At 52.7% G+C, this 18,291-nt stretch overlaps 4 protein-coding genes across 5 annotated transcripts; 2 read left to right on the top strand and 2 right to left on the bottom strand.

Moving 5' to 3' along the window:
* Positions 1 to 430: 430 nt before the first annotated feature.
* On the bottom strand, positions 431 to 3,349 carry gh13-5 (glycosylhydrolase 13-5). The gene is made up of 4 exons (XM_958028.2): positions 2,952 to 3,349; positions 2,864 to 2,879; positions 2,249 to 2,754; positions 431 to 2,180 (listed from the first exon to the last, which is right to left on the bottom strand). Exons 3-4 carry the CDS (start codon positions 2,596 to 2,598, stop codon positions 1,070 to 1,072), a joined length of 1,461 nt encoding a protein of 486 aa, XP_963121.2. The 5' UTR covers positions 2,599 to 2,754; positions 2,864 to 2,879; positions 2,952 to 3,349; the 3' UTR covers positions 431 to 1,069.
* Positions 3,350 to 5,433: 2,084 nt separating this feature from the next.
* On the top strand, positions 5,434 to 7,873 carry NCU07861 (hypothetical protein). The gene is made up of 2 exons (XM_958029.2): positions 5,434 to 6,062; positions 6,146 to 7,873. The coding sequence occupies exons 1-2, from the start codon at positions 5,703 to 5,705 to the stop codon at positions 7,577 to 7,579; spliced, it is 1,794 nt and encodes a 597-aa protein (XP_963122.1). The 5' UTR covers positions 5,434 to 5,702; the 3' UTR covers positions 7,580 to 7,873.
* On the bottom strand, positions 6,804 to 9,212 carry NCU07862. 2 transcript variants are annotated; one of them, XM_011395649.1, is made up of 3 exons: positions 7,800 to 9,212; positions 7,053 to 7,716; positions 6,804 to 6,993 (listed from the first exon to the last, which is right to left on the bottom strand). In XM_011395649.1, exon 1 carries the CDS (start codon positions 9,133 to 9,135, stop codon positions 8,059 to 8,061), a length of 1,077 nt encoding a protein of 358 aa, XP_011393951.1. In that variant the 5' UTR covers positions 9,136 to 9,212; the 3' UTR covers positions 6,804 to 6,993; positions 7,053 to 7,716; positions 7,800 to 8,058. The 2 variants fall into 2 exon arrangements, with proteins under 2 accessions (XP_011393951.1, XP_011393952.1); XM_011395650.1 differs by having other exon boundaries at positions 6,819 to 7,373; positions 7,595 to 7,716.
* A 1,645-nt stretch (positions 9,213 to 10,857) lies between these two features.
* NCU07863 (hypothetical protein) lies at positions 10,858 to 18,180 on the top strand. Its single transcript, XM_958031.2, has 4 exons — positions 10,858 to 11,147; positions 11,225 to 11,377; positions 11,466 to 14,838; positions 14,903 to 18,180. Exons 1-4 carry the CDS (start codon positions 11,086 to 11,088, stop codon positions 17,882 to 17,884), a joined length of 6,570 nt encoding a protein of 2,189 aa, XP_963124.1. The 5' UTR covers positions 10,858 to 11,085; the 3' UTR covers positions 17,885 to 18,180.
* Positions 18,181 to 18,291: the final 111 nt, after the last annotated feature.

The raw sequence follows: 18,291 nt of genomic DNA on the forward strand, positions 1-18,291 counted from the left end.
GTGCATGAGCTACTGGGCGGTGTGGATGCGTGGCTGGGACTGGGACAGCTGGCCGGCCACTTGATGTGGGGTTGTAGGTACGTACATAGTAGAACCCATTCGCTAGGTAAGGTAGGTAGTCTGAAGATGGGACCTGAAGCTGTGCCTTGGCGGGACGGGACGACGACAATGGGCAATGGCATCAAACAGGACAGGTATTGTTTACCTTAGGTACACTACACATAGTACTCAGTCCTCCATTGTCACAAGCAGACCGACTGCCACTGCACACGAAGGAAGTGAGTAGTAACCGTGCACGGGCACCCGGGGAGACCGCAAGGATCCTCAGTCGTAACTGAACGCTTGCTCAACTTCATTCCATGTTCCCACATTCGTCTCCTCCAAGCTGCCCGCATCACGCACTCAGGGTTCCCCAAACCACCTATGCTGGCACGGATATGCATCCCATCATTGTTGGTTTGGTGAAACGTTGATAGGGGAAAGAAAGGGGCATTCAGAATGCCCGGGGCTTTGTTCCAAAGATACTGTAAAGCTGGGTAGCTAAGTAGGATGGAATGTTCTGTCTTCCTTCCTTTCGGTGTGGTCATGTCTTGTGTGTCTGGTCTTGCCCCGCGAAGATTCAGTTCCGTGACCAAATCGGAGCTCTCCCGGTCTTATCTATCTATGCCAGGACTCAAGTGGAAACCAAGATAAAATCGAACAATCACTGGAGAAAACGATCAAGTCCCCCCATCCTTGTATCGACCCCATACCATTACCCAACGACTCGTAACGTAAGTGGATCACTATCCGCATCACCTCGATCGACAACATCCTCAAACTCACCTTTTCGTCCCCAGAAACCAGCCACGTTCAAGTATTCCACCTTTGAGAATCTAGATTGCACTTTGGCCTGGACCCCTATTCTATGTTTAGAAGGAGCCTAGCGTATGTCTTGGACGCAAGCGAGGAGCCTCAAGTCAACATTCGTTTGCATGTTATTGAAGACACTTTGCCGACATGTCATTGAAGCTCAAGCTGAAATCCAAGATCAACTGAAAAGGGGGTCGGTCAGTGTGTCTCACACCTCTCAAGCCTCACCTCCAGCCATGTACAACCTTCCCTCCCATGGCCTCAACCTTCTCCTTTCGCCCATCCCCCCTTCTTCGTTGCCATAGTTTCCGACCATAAACTTCAACCCCTTTTCATGCTCCGGCAACACCACCTCCTGCTCTTCATTGCTGAAGTTCAGAGTAACTACAACCCGTTTACCTCCGAATCTCTTGACGAACACAAACGTCTTCTCGTTCTCGATATCACACGCCTCGAACGTTCCATGCACCAGTACCTCGCTATGTTGCTTGCGGAAACGGATCATGTCTTTCCAAAAGCTGAGCGTCGAGTTCGGATCGTCGAGTTGCTTGGCCACGTTGATCTCGGGATACAGGTCGTGGACGTGCGCCCAGGCACCTTCCTTCCTTTCAGTGAACCCAGCATACGGACTGTCATCCCACTGCATAGGTATCCGGGCGTTATCTCTACTCAGAGTCTGGAGGCTGCGCATCACGTACGCCATCTCCTCGGGGTCGTTGTTGGTCTTGGCGGCCATCAGCTTGTAAAAGTTGACCGACTCGATGTCCTGGTAGTAGTCGATGGGCCAGTCCTTGGGCACGTTGATCATGCCGATCTCTTGGCCTTGGTAGATGAAGAGGGTTCCCGTCAAAGAGCACATCATCAGCGAGAGCATCTTGCCCGAGAGGACGCGGTATTCGGGGGCGTCGGAGGCGAAGCGTGAAATGGAACGGCCTTGGTCGTGGTTTTCGCAGAAGGATGTTGTCCATCCATCAGTGCCCTCGATGAAGCGTTGCCACTTCTCGACAATCTTCTTCAGCACAGGTAACTTCCACTCCTCAAAATGGTACTTGTGGGTGCCACCTTGGCCGATGTCCACAATGTCGAACTGAAACACCATGCTGAGCTGCTTATCTTTGCGCCCAACATAGTCGAGCACCCTCTTCGGGTCGGGAGTGTGCGGTAACTCGCCGACGGTCATAGCGTCGTAGCGGTCGAGCACCTTTTCATTCATCTCGCGCAGAAACTCGTGCATGCGTGGCCCGTTGGCATAATAGCACCATGCCGGCTGCTCGTAGAAGCGTGAGTCAACGATGGGAGCATCGAGAAATTCTGTGGACTTTGAGTACCTGAAAGAAACCAATGTTAGTTAGTATCTGGTCTTGGTTAAGGAGAGCAGGGCATAAAGAGTACTAACATGTTCACACAGTCAACTCGGAAGCCATCCACGCCCTTATCCAACCAGAAGCGCATGGCGCTGTCGTAAATGGCTTTGCGGCACTCTTCACTCTCCCAGTTGAGGTCTGGCATCTCCTTGGCAAACAGATGAAGATAATATTCGTTTGTATGTTCGTCATACTCCCACGCACTGCCTGAGAAGTAACTCCGCCAGTTCGTCGGTGGAAGGCGTGTTCCATCTTCGGCGTAACGAGGAGGCTTCCAGATGTACCAGTCACGCTTCGGATTGTCCTTGGAGGATCGCGACTCCTTGAACCAGGCATGCTGATCAGAGGTGTGATTGACAACCAGGTCCAAGACCAGTCTCATTCCCCTAAATACGCGTTAGTACAGGTCCAATTATGGCATTGCGATGCATGAGGTTTACCTCTTGTGGCAAGCTTCAATGAGGTTCTCCATGTCCTTGACTGTGCCGTACGGGGGGTAGACCTCCTCATAGTTTGAGACGTCGTAGCCCATGTCAATCTAGCATATCAGACGTGTCAGCCAGTAGTTCCAAACAGGCTGTAGGAATTATATAAAAAGGTCATCAGCGCGTAAGAACACAACCGTTGATGAGGAAGAGGCTTGTTACCTGTGGACTCTCAAACCTGTTACAACCCAAGTCAGCACTCGCGCTTCACCATCAATTTCAAAGTGTTTGACAACTGGCGCACACATACATTGGAGAAACCCAAATGATATCAACGCCCAGATTCTGGATGTAGTCCAACTTGCTGATGATGCCCGGTATATCCCCTAACCCGTCTCCATTCGAGTCCTTGAAAGACGCCGGGTAGATTTGATAGACCACTCCATCTTTCCACCAGACCCTGTCGAGATTGTCGGCCATGGTGATGCTTGTTTTCTGTAAGTCTCTCGGAGAAAAACTATATTCAGACTTGAGAAGTAGGCCAGAAATCACTCTGAAATTAGATGTTGGATGTTGTGTGCGCTATTTTGAGAAGCCGAGAGAAGTGAGGTGAAGAGACATATATTTCTTCAGCTTATAGATAAGAGAGCCGGTAATAACACGTTAGGCATTACTGCAGTAGGTAGTTACAATCGACGTCAACAGTCCACCAACCTGAAGCTAAACTGCCGATCATCGGTTCCAGATATGTATGATAAAGCAAGGAAGACACAGCTGAGTGGTCAATGCACTACGGCACGCCTGCCGATTCGCTGTTGTATAACAAGAAACAAAAGTCCATCGAAATTTGATGTTTCCCTGGTTCTGTAGACAGATTGTGGTTGCTCAGAACAGAAACACCAACACCTCATTGAACACGGTAAAGTCTTGACCACGATGCCATCGTTAGGGCGGCCCCTTTCTAAGGTGGTCTTGTTGTCGTCATAATACCGGTAGAAGGCGATATAATTGAAAAGGGCAAACACAACTTCTTTTCAATCCGAAGAGAAGGAAACCAGAAAAGAAAATGACGGAGAAAAGCGATCGTGACTTGATCTTGTCAACTCGGCATGTTAATTCTGTGACATATGGCATCCGAACATCAAAGAATACTGTGAAATCTCGTGTCACTCAGAAATGGCACTATAGGGTCAAACATGCCCGGCAGTCAAACCATTGCCTAATGATAAATGCAAAGCGACTGACATAGATAAACCCCGACGACTGATTTAGCCCGCGTCTGAGCCATTCTGATTTCAACGAGTTTTTATGATGCCACAAAGGCTCGGGCTGTTGGTTTTCAGGTTCCAGGAAATCAAGCACATTCTGTAAGGCAGACTGCAACATTCGTGCCCGCCAGAGATTGTATATAAGACGGTGATCTTGAAGTCCCCATCCTCCAGTGCCCGTAAGAAGATAGGGAGAAAGTCCGGGCGCCAAAAGAATTAAACGTATACTAGTGTTTCGAGGTAGCAACGCGTCTCTCCCGATATTTCGTGGGGGCATAGAATGTACATGATCAGACATTCATATGTCTAATATCCAGGAAACCCCAAAAAATCATCGGCCGAGTTCTTGCGGTAAGTGTCCTTGGAGGTCGATGCCGGACAGCAAGCGTAGAGGTATCAACTTGCTTTATCCGGCCAAGTCGTTATTGTGCCCAGCACTCGGCTCCCTTGCATGGCATTTATGCACTGCATTTCGGGGATCCCTTTTATGTTCGGCTGTTTGGTTGAAGTATCGTAGAGACCTGGGAAACTCGGACCGGTCCCTCAATGTTTCAGACCGGATGTTCCGTTGCGTCGAAAATCTCCAGCTCACAGGTATCTTCAGTCAGCGAATACGTAGCATAAAATCAATATCGTAGCTCCCTGACGAGTACCTAACCACGCTGATGGGGTTTGATGCCAACATGAGATTCCAAGTTATCAGACCAGTGCTACAGAGGGGGTCCTCACGCATCAGTCTGTAAAAGCTGGGAGGTTCCTCCCCGAGCCCAAAACTGCAAGAGAGATGCTGTCTTCTTCGGCGGCGGTGATGACATCAATGGTTGGCTGCTACTCCAGTCATGTGCTCATCGAATGCGGAAGCCGGGACGATGCTTGGATCACTACACAAACCGGAGTTCCTTCCTATCCGCCACCAAGTCATGGTCAGCATATTTGAATATGTGGGAAAGCCCGCATCTTGGATCGATCAGTCATATGGAGGTGCAGGTCGTATCGATGCGGAATAGAGTTCAAGACCTACTTACCTCTCTACCTGTTGTTCTTGACAACTTGATTTTGTTGAGGACACCCACCGACACTAGTTACTAGAAAGTTGCTCATTCCCCCGTCGTGCCCTTCTTGCAGTCTCTGGTGATCCTTCATTTCTTCCTTTCTCTATTAAAATTCTGCGTACTTCTTTCCCTTGAGGATAGCATAGGCCACACTGGAAAGTAGTTTGTTGCATGCCTACCTAGTAGGTGCCTATATCAAGGAAAACCACGCACGCGGTGCCGCAAGTGGAATGCAGAAACCATCCTGCCGCACAATGTTTTATGGCAGGTCCGCCACGAATGCTCAACTCCAAAGATGCATCTGCTACCACTTGGCCACAAATGCAGCTCCCCCCTCTCTCTCTGGTTACGGACATGACCGGCTTGTAGAAAGAACTGAAGCAGGACTGCATGCTTCAACAGTTTTCCTCTCGCAGTTGGCCACTTCACTCTTTTCCCCAAAGCTTTGTCATTTCAGCTCCTTAAATACCCAGCCCGCAACCCAGATTCTGATGGTGTCTCTTCTCCCATCACACACTCTCTCCATTGGCTTCCATATCATTCAAACTTGCCATCAGTCGTTCTGAACGAAGCATCGATACGCTTCATCATCAAACCCATCTACCACACTACACGATCCCAAACCAGAAACACCTTCCCGTGTCTCTGGCATCACCAACAGTGTCACCATCACCAAGCTCGATACCTTCCGTCGTGTCGACAATTCCGTCACCTCACAACCACACTTAACGCATCACTACCATGTCCAATAACGACAACCTTGCCCCTCGAGGACCACACACATCCGACGATGAGGAGAAAACAGCATCAACGCCCCCTCTCTCCACCGCGGCACACGAAAATGCCACACCCCACCGCACCCAGTTCTTCGGTGCGAGTGAATACGACCAAGATCTAGCCCTTCTTGCCGAGAAAAGGGAGCAAGAAATGAGTTTCAAGCGCGCATTCATGGGAGATCTATGTTTGATCATGTACTCGCTCGGCTACTCCGGGACTATCATCATGGAGGGTTACGGCATGGCACTCCTCACGTATTTCTTCAGCGTGGAATCTTTCAACGCGAAGTTCGGTGTCTTCGACACCACGACCGGAAAATATGAGGTATGTTGCACTGCTCAGTCCCATAGTGGTTGGGACCGTGTCGTCTAGAATAGAGGACAATGCTAACACGGATATCTCATCAGCTTGCGTACAAATGGAAGGCCCTTTTGCCCTTGTTGGCCCAAGTCGGCGCGATCTTCGGCGTCGTCCTTACATCATTCTTCGTGAAGTGGTTTGGGTACAAGCACACCGTTCTTTTCATGCTCATCCTCTGCGCGGCATTTGGCTTCGTACCCTTCTTCGCCAACAACGTCGTCATCTTGGCGATCGGCTGTCTGGCCCAGGGCATCCCGTGGGGCCTATTTCAAGTCGCTAGTCCCGCCTACTCCTCCGAAATTGCTTCATTGCGGATGCGGCCAATCTTGACCACATGGAACAATCTTTGCTGGATCATCGGTCAACTCTTGGCCTCTGCCGTCGCCTATGGCTTCCATAGTCTTCAAAATGAGTGGGCCTACAGGGTGCCCTTCGCCCTGAACTGGGTCTTCATCGCCTTTCTCTTTGTTGCCATTTTCGTTGCCCCCGAGTCTCCATACTGGTATCTCCAGAAAAACAGGGTAGAGGATGCTCACAAGGCCATCAAGAAGCTCGTCCGCAAGGGATCCGAGGAACGCACCCAGGAGAAGCTTGCTTTGATGCAGCACGCCATCTGCCATGAAATGAAGCACGTTGCCGACAACCAGACCAGATGGCAGAGAATCAGCGCCATGTTCAGAGGCACTGACAGAAGGCGTACCGAAATTACCTGCAATACATGGATGATTCAAGCCCTCTGCGGTTCGAGCCTCATTGGTTGGGCTCCCAAGCTATTCGAGTCTGTCGGCATGGCAAGCGACAAGGCACTGGCCATGAACATTGCCTTGCCCTGTGCCGGAATTGTGGGCACAATTGCGTCTTGGTGGTTGATGCAAAAGATGGGACGTCGACGGATCTTTTTCTGGGGCCTAATCAGCATGGCCATCGTGCTCACTGTGTGCGGTTCCGCCTCACTAGCTACAACTCCGGAGTCCGTGTCCGCTGCCGGAGCGATCCTTGTTGTGTATACTGCCATCTATGACCTGACTATCGGCCCCATTTGCTACTCAATTGTTTCCGATATCCCTTCGGTTCGCCTCCGCACAGAGACCATTGCTCTCGCACGTGGCCTTTACCTGGCGGCCAATCTCTTCAATCTGTTCCTTACCCCCAAGATGCTCGGAATGGACTCGAAGAGCTGGAATTGGGGCGCCAAGACGGGTTTTCTTTACGCAGGCATCTGTGGTCTCGGAGCTCTGTACACGTTCTACCGCATCCCGGAAACCAAGGATATCTCTGTCCGAGGACTCAGCATTCTTTTCAACGAGAAAGTGAAGGCGAGCAAATTCAGCGCTACGAAGGCTGCGGAGCTGGAAAAATCGCAGGGGGCTGCAGCTTCCATGACTAGCATCAGCGATAACACCGTCTCAGTCCTTGACCAGACTGTGGAGCCTAAGATTGCTTCTCCCGCTAGGGCTGCGTCTGTTAAGAACAACAACTGAGCAGGAAGATGTTACCTATGAACTAGATTACCTAGTTTTGGCGTCGGCGCAGGATGGAGGAATGGAGCTTTTGAGGCAAAATACCTATGACGGAGGACGGAGACAGTGCTGGAGGACACGCGGTGCTGTCATTCCCTCTACATCGCGGGGTTTGGAAGTTAGCACTGGATAACAACGGTGCCGGTGACGTGGGATTTAAAAAAAAATAGTATTGACCTACTCTATAGGGTTAAGTTGTAGTCTTTCCTTATTACCTATTATTGAATTAGGAACAAAACCACGTTACACAATCGTACCTCGCCTGATGATTCCATGAATTCCGTTTGATGTGGTGGCTGTCAGGATAAGGCCTGAGCTGTCTGGCCACATGAAAGGTCCGGATCAAGAGCAACCGGCCCGCTCGAGATAGTGACAATGAGTTGTTTCTTGCAGCATTCAGGTTTGGTGGTAATGAGAGCACCTCGAGCCATGATGACCTCTCACCTATCCCCCCTCCGCTCCCTCTCCCTTTCCCTCTCCTGCTTGTAGCTGCTCTCCCCGTGCCGATACTCCATCCTCTGTTTCTTCTTGTTCTCTTCCCTCCTATAATCCTCCAGCCTGACAGGCCTCGAGTCCCTCCCCCTCGAATCTCCTCCGCCCCGTCCACTGATCTTCTGGTTCCACGCATCCAGCTCCTCCGCCCCCTTGGCGTCCTTGGCTCCCAACCCGGCCAGGTTCGCGTGCTTGTGCGTCACCTCCTTCACCTTTCCGCGCATCTTGCCGTCCCAGCCAAACTGTTTGAGTAAAGTGGCGCCAAAGTCGTCGATGGGCACGGCACGGTAGTCTGAGTGATCGGGAGAGCGATCGCGGTCGTGGGAAGAGGGGGAGTGGGAGCGTTTGCGCTTGGATGCGGTGGAGGAGCCTTTGTTATCGAGAGAGAGGAGAGAAGAGAGGGCTTGCTCTTCAAGTGTTTGTGGGGGTTTTTCTTCTGGGGAGGGGGAACGGGGTTGTCGTTGGTGGTGAAAGGAGGAGGTGGCGGTGGTGGTGGATTTTGGGTTGATTGTTAGACCCCATTTGGGGGGAGCGGTTTCTGGTTCTTGGAGGTCTTTGGGGTCTTTGGGCTTATGGTCGCGGTCGCGGGAACGGGATGTTGACCGTCGGCGGGAGCGAGAAGCATCATCGTCTCTTGATGGCCTGCTGGATCTGTTGTTGTGTCTGTCTCTATCTTGGGACCTGTTGTCTCTCCTGCGATCACGGTTTCTGTCCCCGTCCCTATTTCTATCCCTATCCCTATCTCTGCTACGGTCTCTGCGGCGATCTGAGCGATCTCGGTTTTCCAACTCGTTGTCATCGCCATAGGTTGATATTTCGGTGATTGCTTGCACTCGTCCAGTGCGTTGTCCACCGGTTTCGTCATCGTCGTCTTCGGATTCGGAGGAGTAATGGTTTGAAGAAGCGCGGGCGTGATGACGCCTGGTGTGGGTTGGTCGACTAGGTTTCTTGGTTTTGAAACTGGACGAGGAAGATGATGTCCCTAGGGCGATGGTCACCCGGGGTTTGGAGTCTTGGTCGGTCATTGTGGTTGCTGTTGTTTTAATGGTTGATGTTGTCAGGATTAGACTTTGGCTGTTGGGGATGGATCAATGCGATCTGGTTGACGCGCTGGAGGCGATAAGGGTTCTGCTATACTAGTTAAGTTGCTTATCGCTTACAATGGAGAGCCGCTTGGGTGGTGCACAGACCACGGAATGTCACCCACGTCTGGCTGAAGACTCGCAGGCAGGCAACAGAAGTCTCCTGACTGACACAAGTCTGGTACAAGCGGACGACTGGATGTAGCCCGCGTCAACAACACCGACGGAGACATGTCCTGAACATGAGTATACAACGAACAACCTGTCTACTCAGCCTTTTACTTCCAATTTCTATATGGACTCTACAGCGGGCTGCGACTCCAGCAACAAGCGTGTCTTCTCTTGATGCCCCATGTCCAGCAGGTTGCTCTTCTTTTCAAGAGACCTCTTTTGCCTCTTTTGTCCTCTTCTTCGCACTCAAGGCAGTCGCCAGAGCAACTTGATCTGCAAGATCTCTTCGTCATCATGCCGCACCCATCTGGATGCTACCGGAACCGAACCCCCCAAACGCACATTTCTTTCTTCAAGCTTGGTGGTAGGTGAATGAAGTTGTTGCCTATCCTACCACATCCAGCACCTTTACTTCCACCGTCTTCACTTACCTCTAGGTACTTCTGGGTTGCCCCTTTTGTTCACATGCAATGGTTTGCTTCCGTCCGCTCCCAGGTTTTCTCACAACGAGTGTTGTTTGAGTTGTACCGATGAAAAAAGAGTCCGTCCGAGCCATGCCCAGGATCACACACTTGATAAACTTGACTCGCTCGAATTGCGATTCCCGCGAGAATTCCCACGGCCGTGGACGGATGGATCCTGTAGTGAGATCTGCCTCCTGCCCAGGAACGCACCGAGCAGTGGGGATGGATGTCGGGCGTCAAGATCAAGCCCTCGTTGGTTTAAGAATAAGTGACGAGAAGGTCTCACCCTCTGAAACTACTACAATGAAGGGAATCGAATGATAGGGATCCGTTTGTTTTGAGGAGGGATCAAAGATTCTGGAGAGCTGCTTCTTCTCAAAGAAGGAAAACTCCACCCCGCATCCCAGGCAACGAATTATTCAATTGCAGTAGCATTTGATACTCAATCCTGCCATCATTTTGCCTTTCCCATGCCATCCCGGACTGCCCGGAGTTGGGGAACGGTTCGGTACCTCTAGGTAGGTAGGCTCGTCTGAGACAAAATAGATGAGACCAACCACCAAGAGGTCAGGGAAACCAGTCCGCTACCGCTCGTCAAGAAAAAAAAAAAAAAAAAAAAAGGCCGTTGTGAGAGAGTGATAGGGATTAAAGAACGATTCGAAAATACACCAGCCAGAGTCCCATTTGGATATTTCTCTCCTAGGGTCTCAACTATTTTGTCCAGGACGAGGTAGGTAGGTAGCAGGTACCTACCTCCTCCTGGGTTTGTTCGTTCCTGGGCCACATTTTACAGAACCTCTGTGCGCTGAAAGCCTTCGCCCCCCCAGCGCCGTTTCCCATCCAACACAGGTACAACCTATAGTACTGCATCTCGAAGCACCTTTTTGCAGCAGGAACGCCCCGGCATACTCACTCGGGTTTTGTTGTTCTTTTCACTGCTGTTTGCCGCCCGATAGACCCTTAGCATTTTTAGCCTTATCTACCGTGCTTCCCCTCCATCAAAAGAGTTCCCTCCCTACCAGTGCTAAACGTCTCGGCCAATTACCTGGCATGAACCCCCCTCCAAAAGCGCGACCAAAGGCAAAAAAACAGAATTTATCACCTTCATTCGCGTCGCTAAATCAATCAACGCAGCGACCAAGATCGCAACGCCATCGTAATCTGTCCATCGCCGCCTCTTTTTCCATCTGCTACGGTCCCATAGCACCTAGGTGAACATCCGTTTAATTGATAAACGGATGTCGCGGCCGCCGATGACATGACTGAGGTCGGACCCGCCGACCGCCGGAAGCTGCTGCATTCAAAGCGGGCGGAAGCAAAGTAAGATGTGTCCCAATCGATCGAGCGAATCTTTCCGATCATTTTGGTGTACGGGACTTGGTGTTGACTCGACACAGTTCAATTGTGACGTCGCGCAAACGGAAGCTCAGAGAGTTGTATGCTGTAGCAACCGACGAAGATGGCTTCCCCAATCACGACCTGAATGACCTCGACACGCGTCCCGCCTCCCCCGGCGAAGCAAAGTTTCTCTTCGACTGTGAAATACTGCAGTACGTTTTACCGTCCACTTCTCCGGTGCATAGGCGCCCATCTTTGCACCCTGTCTTGTTCGGTAACTTGGCTAACCTTGGGCTTCAGAGGCCGACGACTGGCCGAGCGACTGCTGCCCGTATTCCAACGGCCTCGCTTCGATACCTTACAACATATCGCAACCGCCGATGAATCCTCTCTCGGACATGGCCCTCATGTCGTCCAACAAGTTCAACCTTCGCCGTTAATCCACCCAAACCATACGATTCCCAAAAATGTACAGCACAACGGATTACCTTCGCCGGCACCGCCAGCGTCGAGCATCCGTCATGAACCCGAACGGACCGTGCCATACAACCAAGTACCTAATGGGGCTGCCGGACCGCAGGAGGCCTTGAAGGCGTTCGCCCCTCGACAGGAGTTTCAGAAGCTGGCGCCGGTTCAAGGGAGTGCAGTCAAGACAGCCGATGGTCCCAGCGGAGAGTCGAAACCGCCGGCGAAGGAGACGCCTGTGCTCCTTGCGCCCGCAGCACCTCATGGAAATGGGCGATGGAACGGCATCATCAACAATGCACCTCAAGGGCGCGTATTGCCGACTCCGCAGACGGTTGCACCCCCAGCGACAGCTCCTACATCAACCACGAAGACGGCGAATCTGGGTGAAGGTAGGGCGGGACCCAAGGACGACACGGTGTCTAGGGGAGATGCAGAAGAGAAAGCTCGGCCTAAGCCTACAATCACCTCTGTCAACCAGCTATTATCGAATGGCGATTCGATTCGTTACCCCGATACCCTCTCGTCACCCAGCTCAACTGTTCAGTCCGCCCCAACTCCCCTCGGTAATGAAGCGTCAGCAAGCACTAGTCCCGATAATGAGGCATCGCAGTCTTTCGATAAGCCAGTCTCCAGGCCCGAGCAGGAACTCAGGAGGGCCACCACCGATAACAAGGGCGTGGGTCAGTTCACAGGACCATCTGTCGCCGTCCCAGAATTGCGCCCACAGCCTCAACAACCAGGTGTGTATGCCAATGGGGCTCCAGAGGTCCCCATCTCGTCAGCCCCTTCAGTCAGGCCAGCAGCTAGCGGAGCAGAGGCACAGCTCCTCCAAGAATCAGCTGCAACGCGGACGAGCCAAGTCATCGGAAAGGCGGGTGTTGCGGGACCCCATGGGGCGCATTCTACTGGTGGGTTGCAGACGCAACACCCGTCAGCTGTGAATGGTGAGGTCCGGAATATGATGAACGGAGATATCCCAGGGAAGCACGTTGCTTCACAGGCAAGTGTTAGCACAGGTGTTGCAGTGACCAAGGCCGCTTTGCCTGAGGTTGCAAAACAAGGGCCCCTTCCTCAAGGGCCCGAAAGTCGCAATAATAGGGCGGATGTTGGTCCTACTCCGATGGACTTGGACAGGATTCCAACTGCGCAGGCTCCGAAACCAATCCCGAGTGTGCACGCAGTGCAAGAGAAAGCTCCATCCCAAGAGTCTGCTCGCCAGCCTCAACCCTCTTCGACCGCTCCGTCAACCACGCCACCATCTGCGCAGCCTGCAGTATCTCTTGAGAAAACTGTTCCCGGAATTCAAATCAACGCACCACCAGAGACTGAGACTGAGACCCAGGCCAGGACGTCCCAATCATCTCACCCTGACACGGAATCTGCTGTTGCGGACGAAGAAGGTGATATGCCTCCGGGCTTGCTAACTCATCGGCTCAAGTCTCTCTCTACTAGGCTCCGTGAAAGGCGGAGGAAAAGTGTGCCAACGGTTGTCTTTGGAAAACAGTACAGGAAACCTCGTTTTAGTGACGATACCGCACTGATTGTCAACAAACCAAAGCCCCCTGGCCATATTCCTTCCGAAGACTACTTCGTGACGCTTTTCATTGAGAGTTTTGCTCGAACTTCATCTTGGATGAAACCGCTCGAGAAATTGTTGCACTCCGCCCACAAAACTGTGTCCACCTCTGATCAAACGTTGTCAATACTCGATCACCAAGCCTGCAAGATATTGCGCAGGGTCTACCATCTCCAACAGCACGACAAATGGTCGCTTAGGCAACCTGTCCGTTGCCTGGAACCGGCAAGGCCCGCATCCCATCAGGATTTATTGATTAAGGAGATGAAATGGATGCGGACAGATTTTCGGGAGGAACGCAAGTGGAAGCGGGCAGTTGCTCGAAACCTTGCGTATGCCTGTGCAGAATGGTATTATTCCAGTCCTGCTGATCGGAAACTCCTACAGGTGGACGCTAAGATACCTCCCGTCCGGGCGGTCGACAATGCTGATACCAGCATGGCAGATGCCCCCGAAACTGGCGAGTCTTTGGTCCCGGAGCTGGATCACTCGGATTCGCCCGTGGGTAACGATGAAGAAGTACCGGAGCTGCCAATCACCACCATTGCACCAGCAACCATTTTTGCCTTGCAGGATGACGAGGTGGTCTTTGAGCTACAGCCTTCACGGACGGCTGATCTTCTGCTAGAAAATCTGCCAATGTATGGTTCCCCGCTCAAGGTTCCCAAGTTCGACTGGATAATTCCGGACTACGATCCCGACGCCAAGTGGAAGAGGCCAGCCGTGCCTCTCAGCAAGTATGTTGAGGGCGAAATGGTTTTGGACGTGAAGCCACAGCCTCAGAAACGTTCCCGATTTCAGTTCCAGGGTGAAGACGAGGAGGAGGAGGAGGAATATGTCTTTGGTGCTCAGCCAGACAAGGGCGCCAAACTGCCGCCCACAAGTACTGATGTTGCCTTGTTTGCTCCGGAAATGAAGTTGACCAGAGACCGTCTACATGCTGGCCATCAATTTCGCCCACCTTCAGAACACCCAATGCCTGTCCAGAGCTTTTTTGAAAGCCGGATTGCTTCACAATGGACATTGGCAGAGGATGATCAGCTTAGGGCGTTGGTACGTGAGTATTCGTATAATTGGTCTCTCATTTCCTCGATGATCTCCAGCAGGTCATCGTTCCCATCAGCTGTGGAGCGGCGTACCCCTTGGGAGTGCTTTGAGCGATGGGTGAACCTCGAGGGTTTGCCTAGTGATTTTGCAAAGACGCCCTACTTCAAGGCTTATCAGGCCAGGATCGATGCTGCTGGGCGGACCATTCTACAGCACAACCAGAACGCGGCACAGGGGCAGCAGGTTGGACCTAACGGTGCGGTGGCCCCTATTCCACGGAAGAGGCCCACCAACACTATGCGTGTTGAGAGACGTAGGAACCAAAAACATCTGGCATTGTTTGATGCTATGCGAAAGTTGGCGAAGAAACGAGAGGCGGCGGCGCAGAAACAGCAGGCTCAGGCCACTATGACAGCCATGCGCAAGACAAATGAGCAGCAGAGGCAGCAACCCCAGCAGCAACTCCACCTCCAGGCGAAAACTCCTCAGGAGTACAGTCTCATGAGAGCTGCTCGTGACCAGCAAATTGCAGAGAAGATGGCTCATCTAGCGGCGCGGCAGCACGAGATAATACAGAAACGGGTAAGTAGCGGAGCAGGATCCATCTATTCTAGTTATCACAGATACTGACATAACATTACAATAGCTCCTTACGCAAAGACAAGCCCAACTGGCTGCCACGCCTGGCGTCGCTCAGGTGCCCCAGACAGCAGCGCAACTTGCCGCCGCCAATTCACTCAACAACGCCGCAGCCAGACTCAATATTCCAGGTCAGATGGCCGTAACGGCCCAGAAGCTCGCTCCAGGACGCGTCCCGATGCAGGCTCCAGCCGGGATCCCTACGGTTCCCGCTCAACTTGCCGCCAGTGGTCTTGTACCACCCCTTCCCGTCGCCGCTATCCCTCAAGCTCAGCTCCAGGCCATGCAAGCACAGCACCGGCTGCCAATGGTCAATCCTACGCCAGATATCAACCTCGTGATGCAGGCCCGAAGGATCCAAGATCAGCAGAGAGCTGTTGCGGTGCAATTGCAGCAACAACAGCACCAACAACATCAGCACCAACAACACCCACAGCAGCCACAGCAGCAGGGTCAGGTTCAACAACAAGTGGTTTCACAACAACAACAACAACAACACCAGCCACAGCAACAGCAACAGCCGCAACAGCAACAACAACTACAGCAGCAGCAGCCGCAGCAGCAACAGCCGCAGCATCAACAGGTCCAAACACCTCAACCAGCACAGCAGCAGCCACAACAGCCTCAAGTGACTCAGCAGCCGCCGCCAGTGCCGCAAGTTCAAATCAACGGTGTTCAAGGGTCGCCAACACCAATGCGGCCGGTGGTGAATAGCCTGAACAATGGCGTCTACATGTCTAGCGTCAGTGCGCAAGCGATGATGGCTTCGTTTAATGCGGCAAACAGCGTTGCTGGGATGGTGACGTCTCCAGGTGCTGGGTTGAGTATGCCGATGCTACCGGCTGGGTCGCCGCGTGGTCCTCAGATACCCGCTCAGCAATTACCGTATACTCATATCCACACTAGACTTAAGGAGTTTGAGACCCATTTCAGGAATAAGAATCCCGGCGCCACCCAAGACCAGATCAGGCAGATGGCTACGGAACACTTGGGTCGATTGATAGTTCAAACCCAACAACATGCCATGAACGCCGCGGCAGGTGGAGTTGGACACAGTCTAGGTACCGTGGCCACTACAACGAGTCCTCACCAATATGCGCAGCTTCTACGGGCCCAACAACAGGCCCAAGCACAACAAGCGCAGGCACAACAGCAAGCTCCGCAACCCGCCCAAAGTCAGCTTACCCCGGCCCAGTTAGCCCAGGCACAAGCGGCGGCTGCTCAGAAGCAAAAACAAGCGGCAGCGGCAGCAGCCCAAGCCAAAGTTCTTGCACAGGCTCAGATGCAGACTCAAACTCCAGCGCATCAACCTCATCAACCTCAAGCCCAGCCTCATGTTCAAGCACAAGCAATGGCAGCGGCTCAGCTTCAAGCTCAGGTTCAACTCCAGGCGCAGGCGGCGGCCCAGAAGCAAGCAGCCCAAGCCCATCCTCAGGCTCAGTCTCAGGGGCAAGGCCAACCACCTCAGCAAACCCAGCGAGCTCATCAAGTCCAACAAGTACAAGGGCAGCAGGCACATCAGTTGCCGCAGGGTTCACAGTCACAGCAGATTCAGCAGCAGGTTCAGCAATCCCCGCAGGCACGGCAGCAGTCGCAACAGCCTCAGATGGTACGACAGCCGGTACAGCAAGCCCAGCAACCTCAGCAGCTTCAACAACCTCAGCAATCCCAGAAGACCCCGCAAATGCAACCCCAGCAGCAAGTACAAACGCCTCATCAACAGGCCCAGAAAGCTCAGCAGTCCCAGCAAGCACAGCTAGCGCAGCAGCAGCAACACCAACAACAGCAGCAGCAGCAACAGCATGGACAAGCTCAAAGCCAAGGCCAAATTCAGGGGCAGGGTCAAGCTCCGGGTCAAGGCCAAGCTCCGGGTCAAGGCCACGCTCAGGGTCAAGTCCAAGGTCAGGTCCAAGGTCAGGTCCAAGGTCAGGTCCAAGGTCAGGTCCAAGGTCAGGTCCAGGGTCAGGTCCAAGGCCAAGCTCCGGGTCAGGTTCAACCTCAGCACGCTCAGCATTCTCGACACACCCCTAATTCCCAGCACGCTCAACACACCCAGCAAGCTCAACACGCTCGGAATGCCCAGCAAGCACATCACACCCAACAAGTTCAGCAAGCACAACATGTCCAGCAACCTCAAGGGCTTCAGGGACAGAGACACGGACAAGTCCATGGGAACGGGCAACAACTTCATCAGCAGCACCAGCATCAGCAGCAGCAACCGCAGCAGGCACAGCAGACGCAGCAGCAGCGTCAACAAGTTCACCCTGCACCACAGCTACCGCAGGCACAACCGCCTCAACATTCTCATCAAGCTCAAGCTCAGCATCCTCAAACTCAACAGGCTCAGGCTCCCCAGGCTCAAGCCCAGCAGCCTCAGCCGCCTCAGCAAGCCCAAGCTCAGCAAGTTCAACAGCCGCAACAGGCTAAGCTGACTCAGCAGGCTCAGCAAGCCCAACAGGCTCAAGGTCAACAGGCTCAAGGTCAACAGGCTCAAGGTCAACAGGCTCAAAGTCAACAGGCGCGGGCTCAACAGGCTCAGGTTCAGCAAGCTCAGGTTCAGCAGGCTCAGGTTCAGCAGGCTCAGGCACAGCAGGCTCAAGCTCAGCAAGCTCAGGCTCAGCAAGCTCAGGCTCAGGCTCAGGCTCAAAGCCACGGGCAAATGCAACCGCAAACTCAACCACAACAGCAACCGCAACCGCAGCCTCAGTCTCAACCACAGGCGCACCAGCCGCAACAGGCTAGTCAGCAAGTTCAGCATGGTCTGGTTGGACAGCAAGGCCAGCAGAACCGACAAGGCCAGCAAGGTCAGCAATCACATCAAGTTCAACAAGCTCAACAACCACAGGTCCAACAAGCCCAGCAACCTGTAGCTACCCCCCAGTCCGCTTCCCAGACTAGTCAAAATTCTCAGCCTGCTCAGCAGGCGGGAATGGCGCAGCAACAACAGGGACAGGGGAGCGGCAGCGCTGCGCCTGCTCCAACAAAATAATAAACTGAGAGAGAACCACCAAAATACTTGCTTCATGCCGACACTAGGAAATGAGCAGTAGCCATACCATGCTTTGACTGCCAATATCATGAGTTACGGCAGATGATGGTCCTGGAGATAGGGTCAACGATTGGGGGGAAGGAAATTAGAGGTTTAGTTAAGCACAAGGCACATGTAGATGTAAGGGCTACTCGAATGTTGTACGTATAGGGAAGGCTTGTCGTGCAGCGATTGCACATGATTAAGGCGTTCTAACGAAGTGACGAGCGCATTGAATATAGATATTAGTACGTATACCCTCGGTTCCGTTTGAAAGTGACTCGAGATGCCACATTGTCCAGGTACCTATCTAGCCATACCAGACGTAGGTTCGGTGCTCGTAGACAACGACCAGGCATGCCAAGATG

The sequence above is a fragment of the Neurospora crassa genome, linkage group III (genome assembly GCF_000182925.2).
Source record: "Neurospora crassa OR74A linkage group III, whole genome shotgun sequence".
NCBI lineage: Eukaryota > Fungi > Ascomycota > Sordariomycetes > Sordariales > Sordariaceae > Neurospora > Neurospora crassa.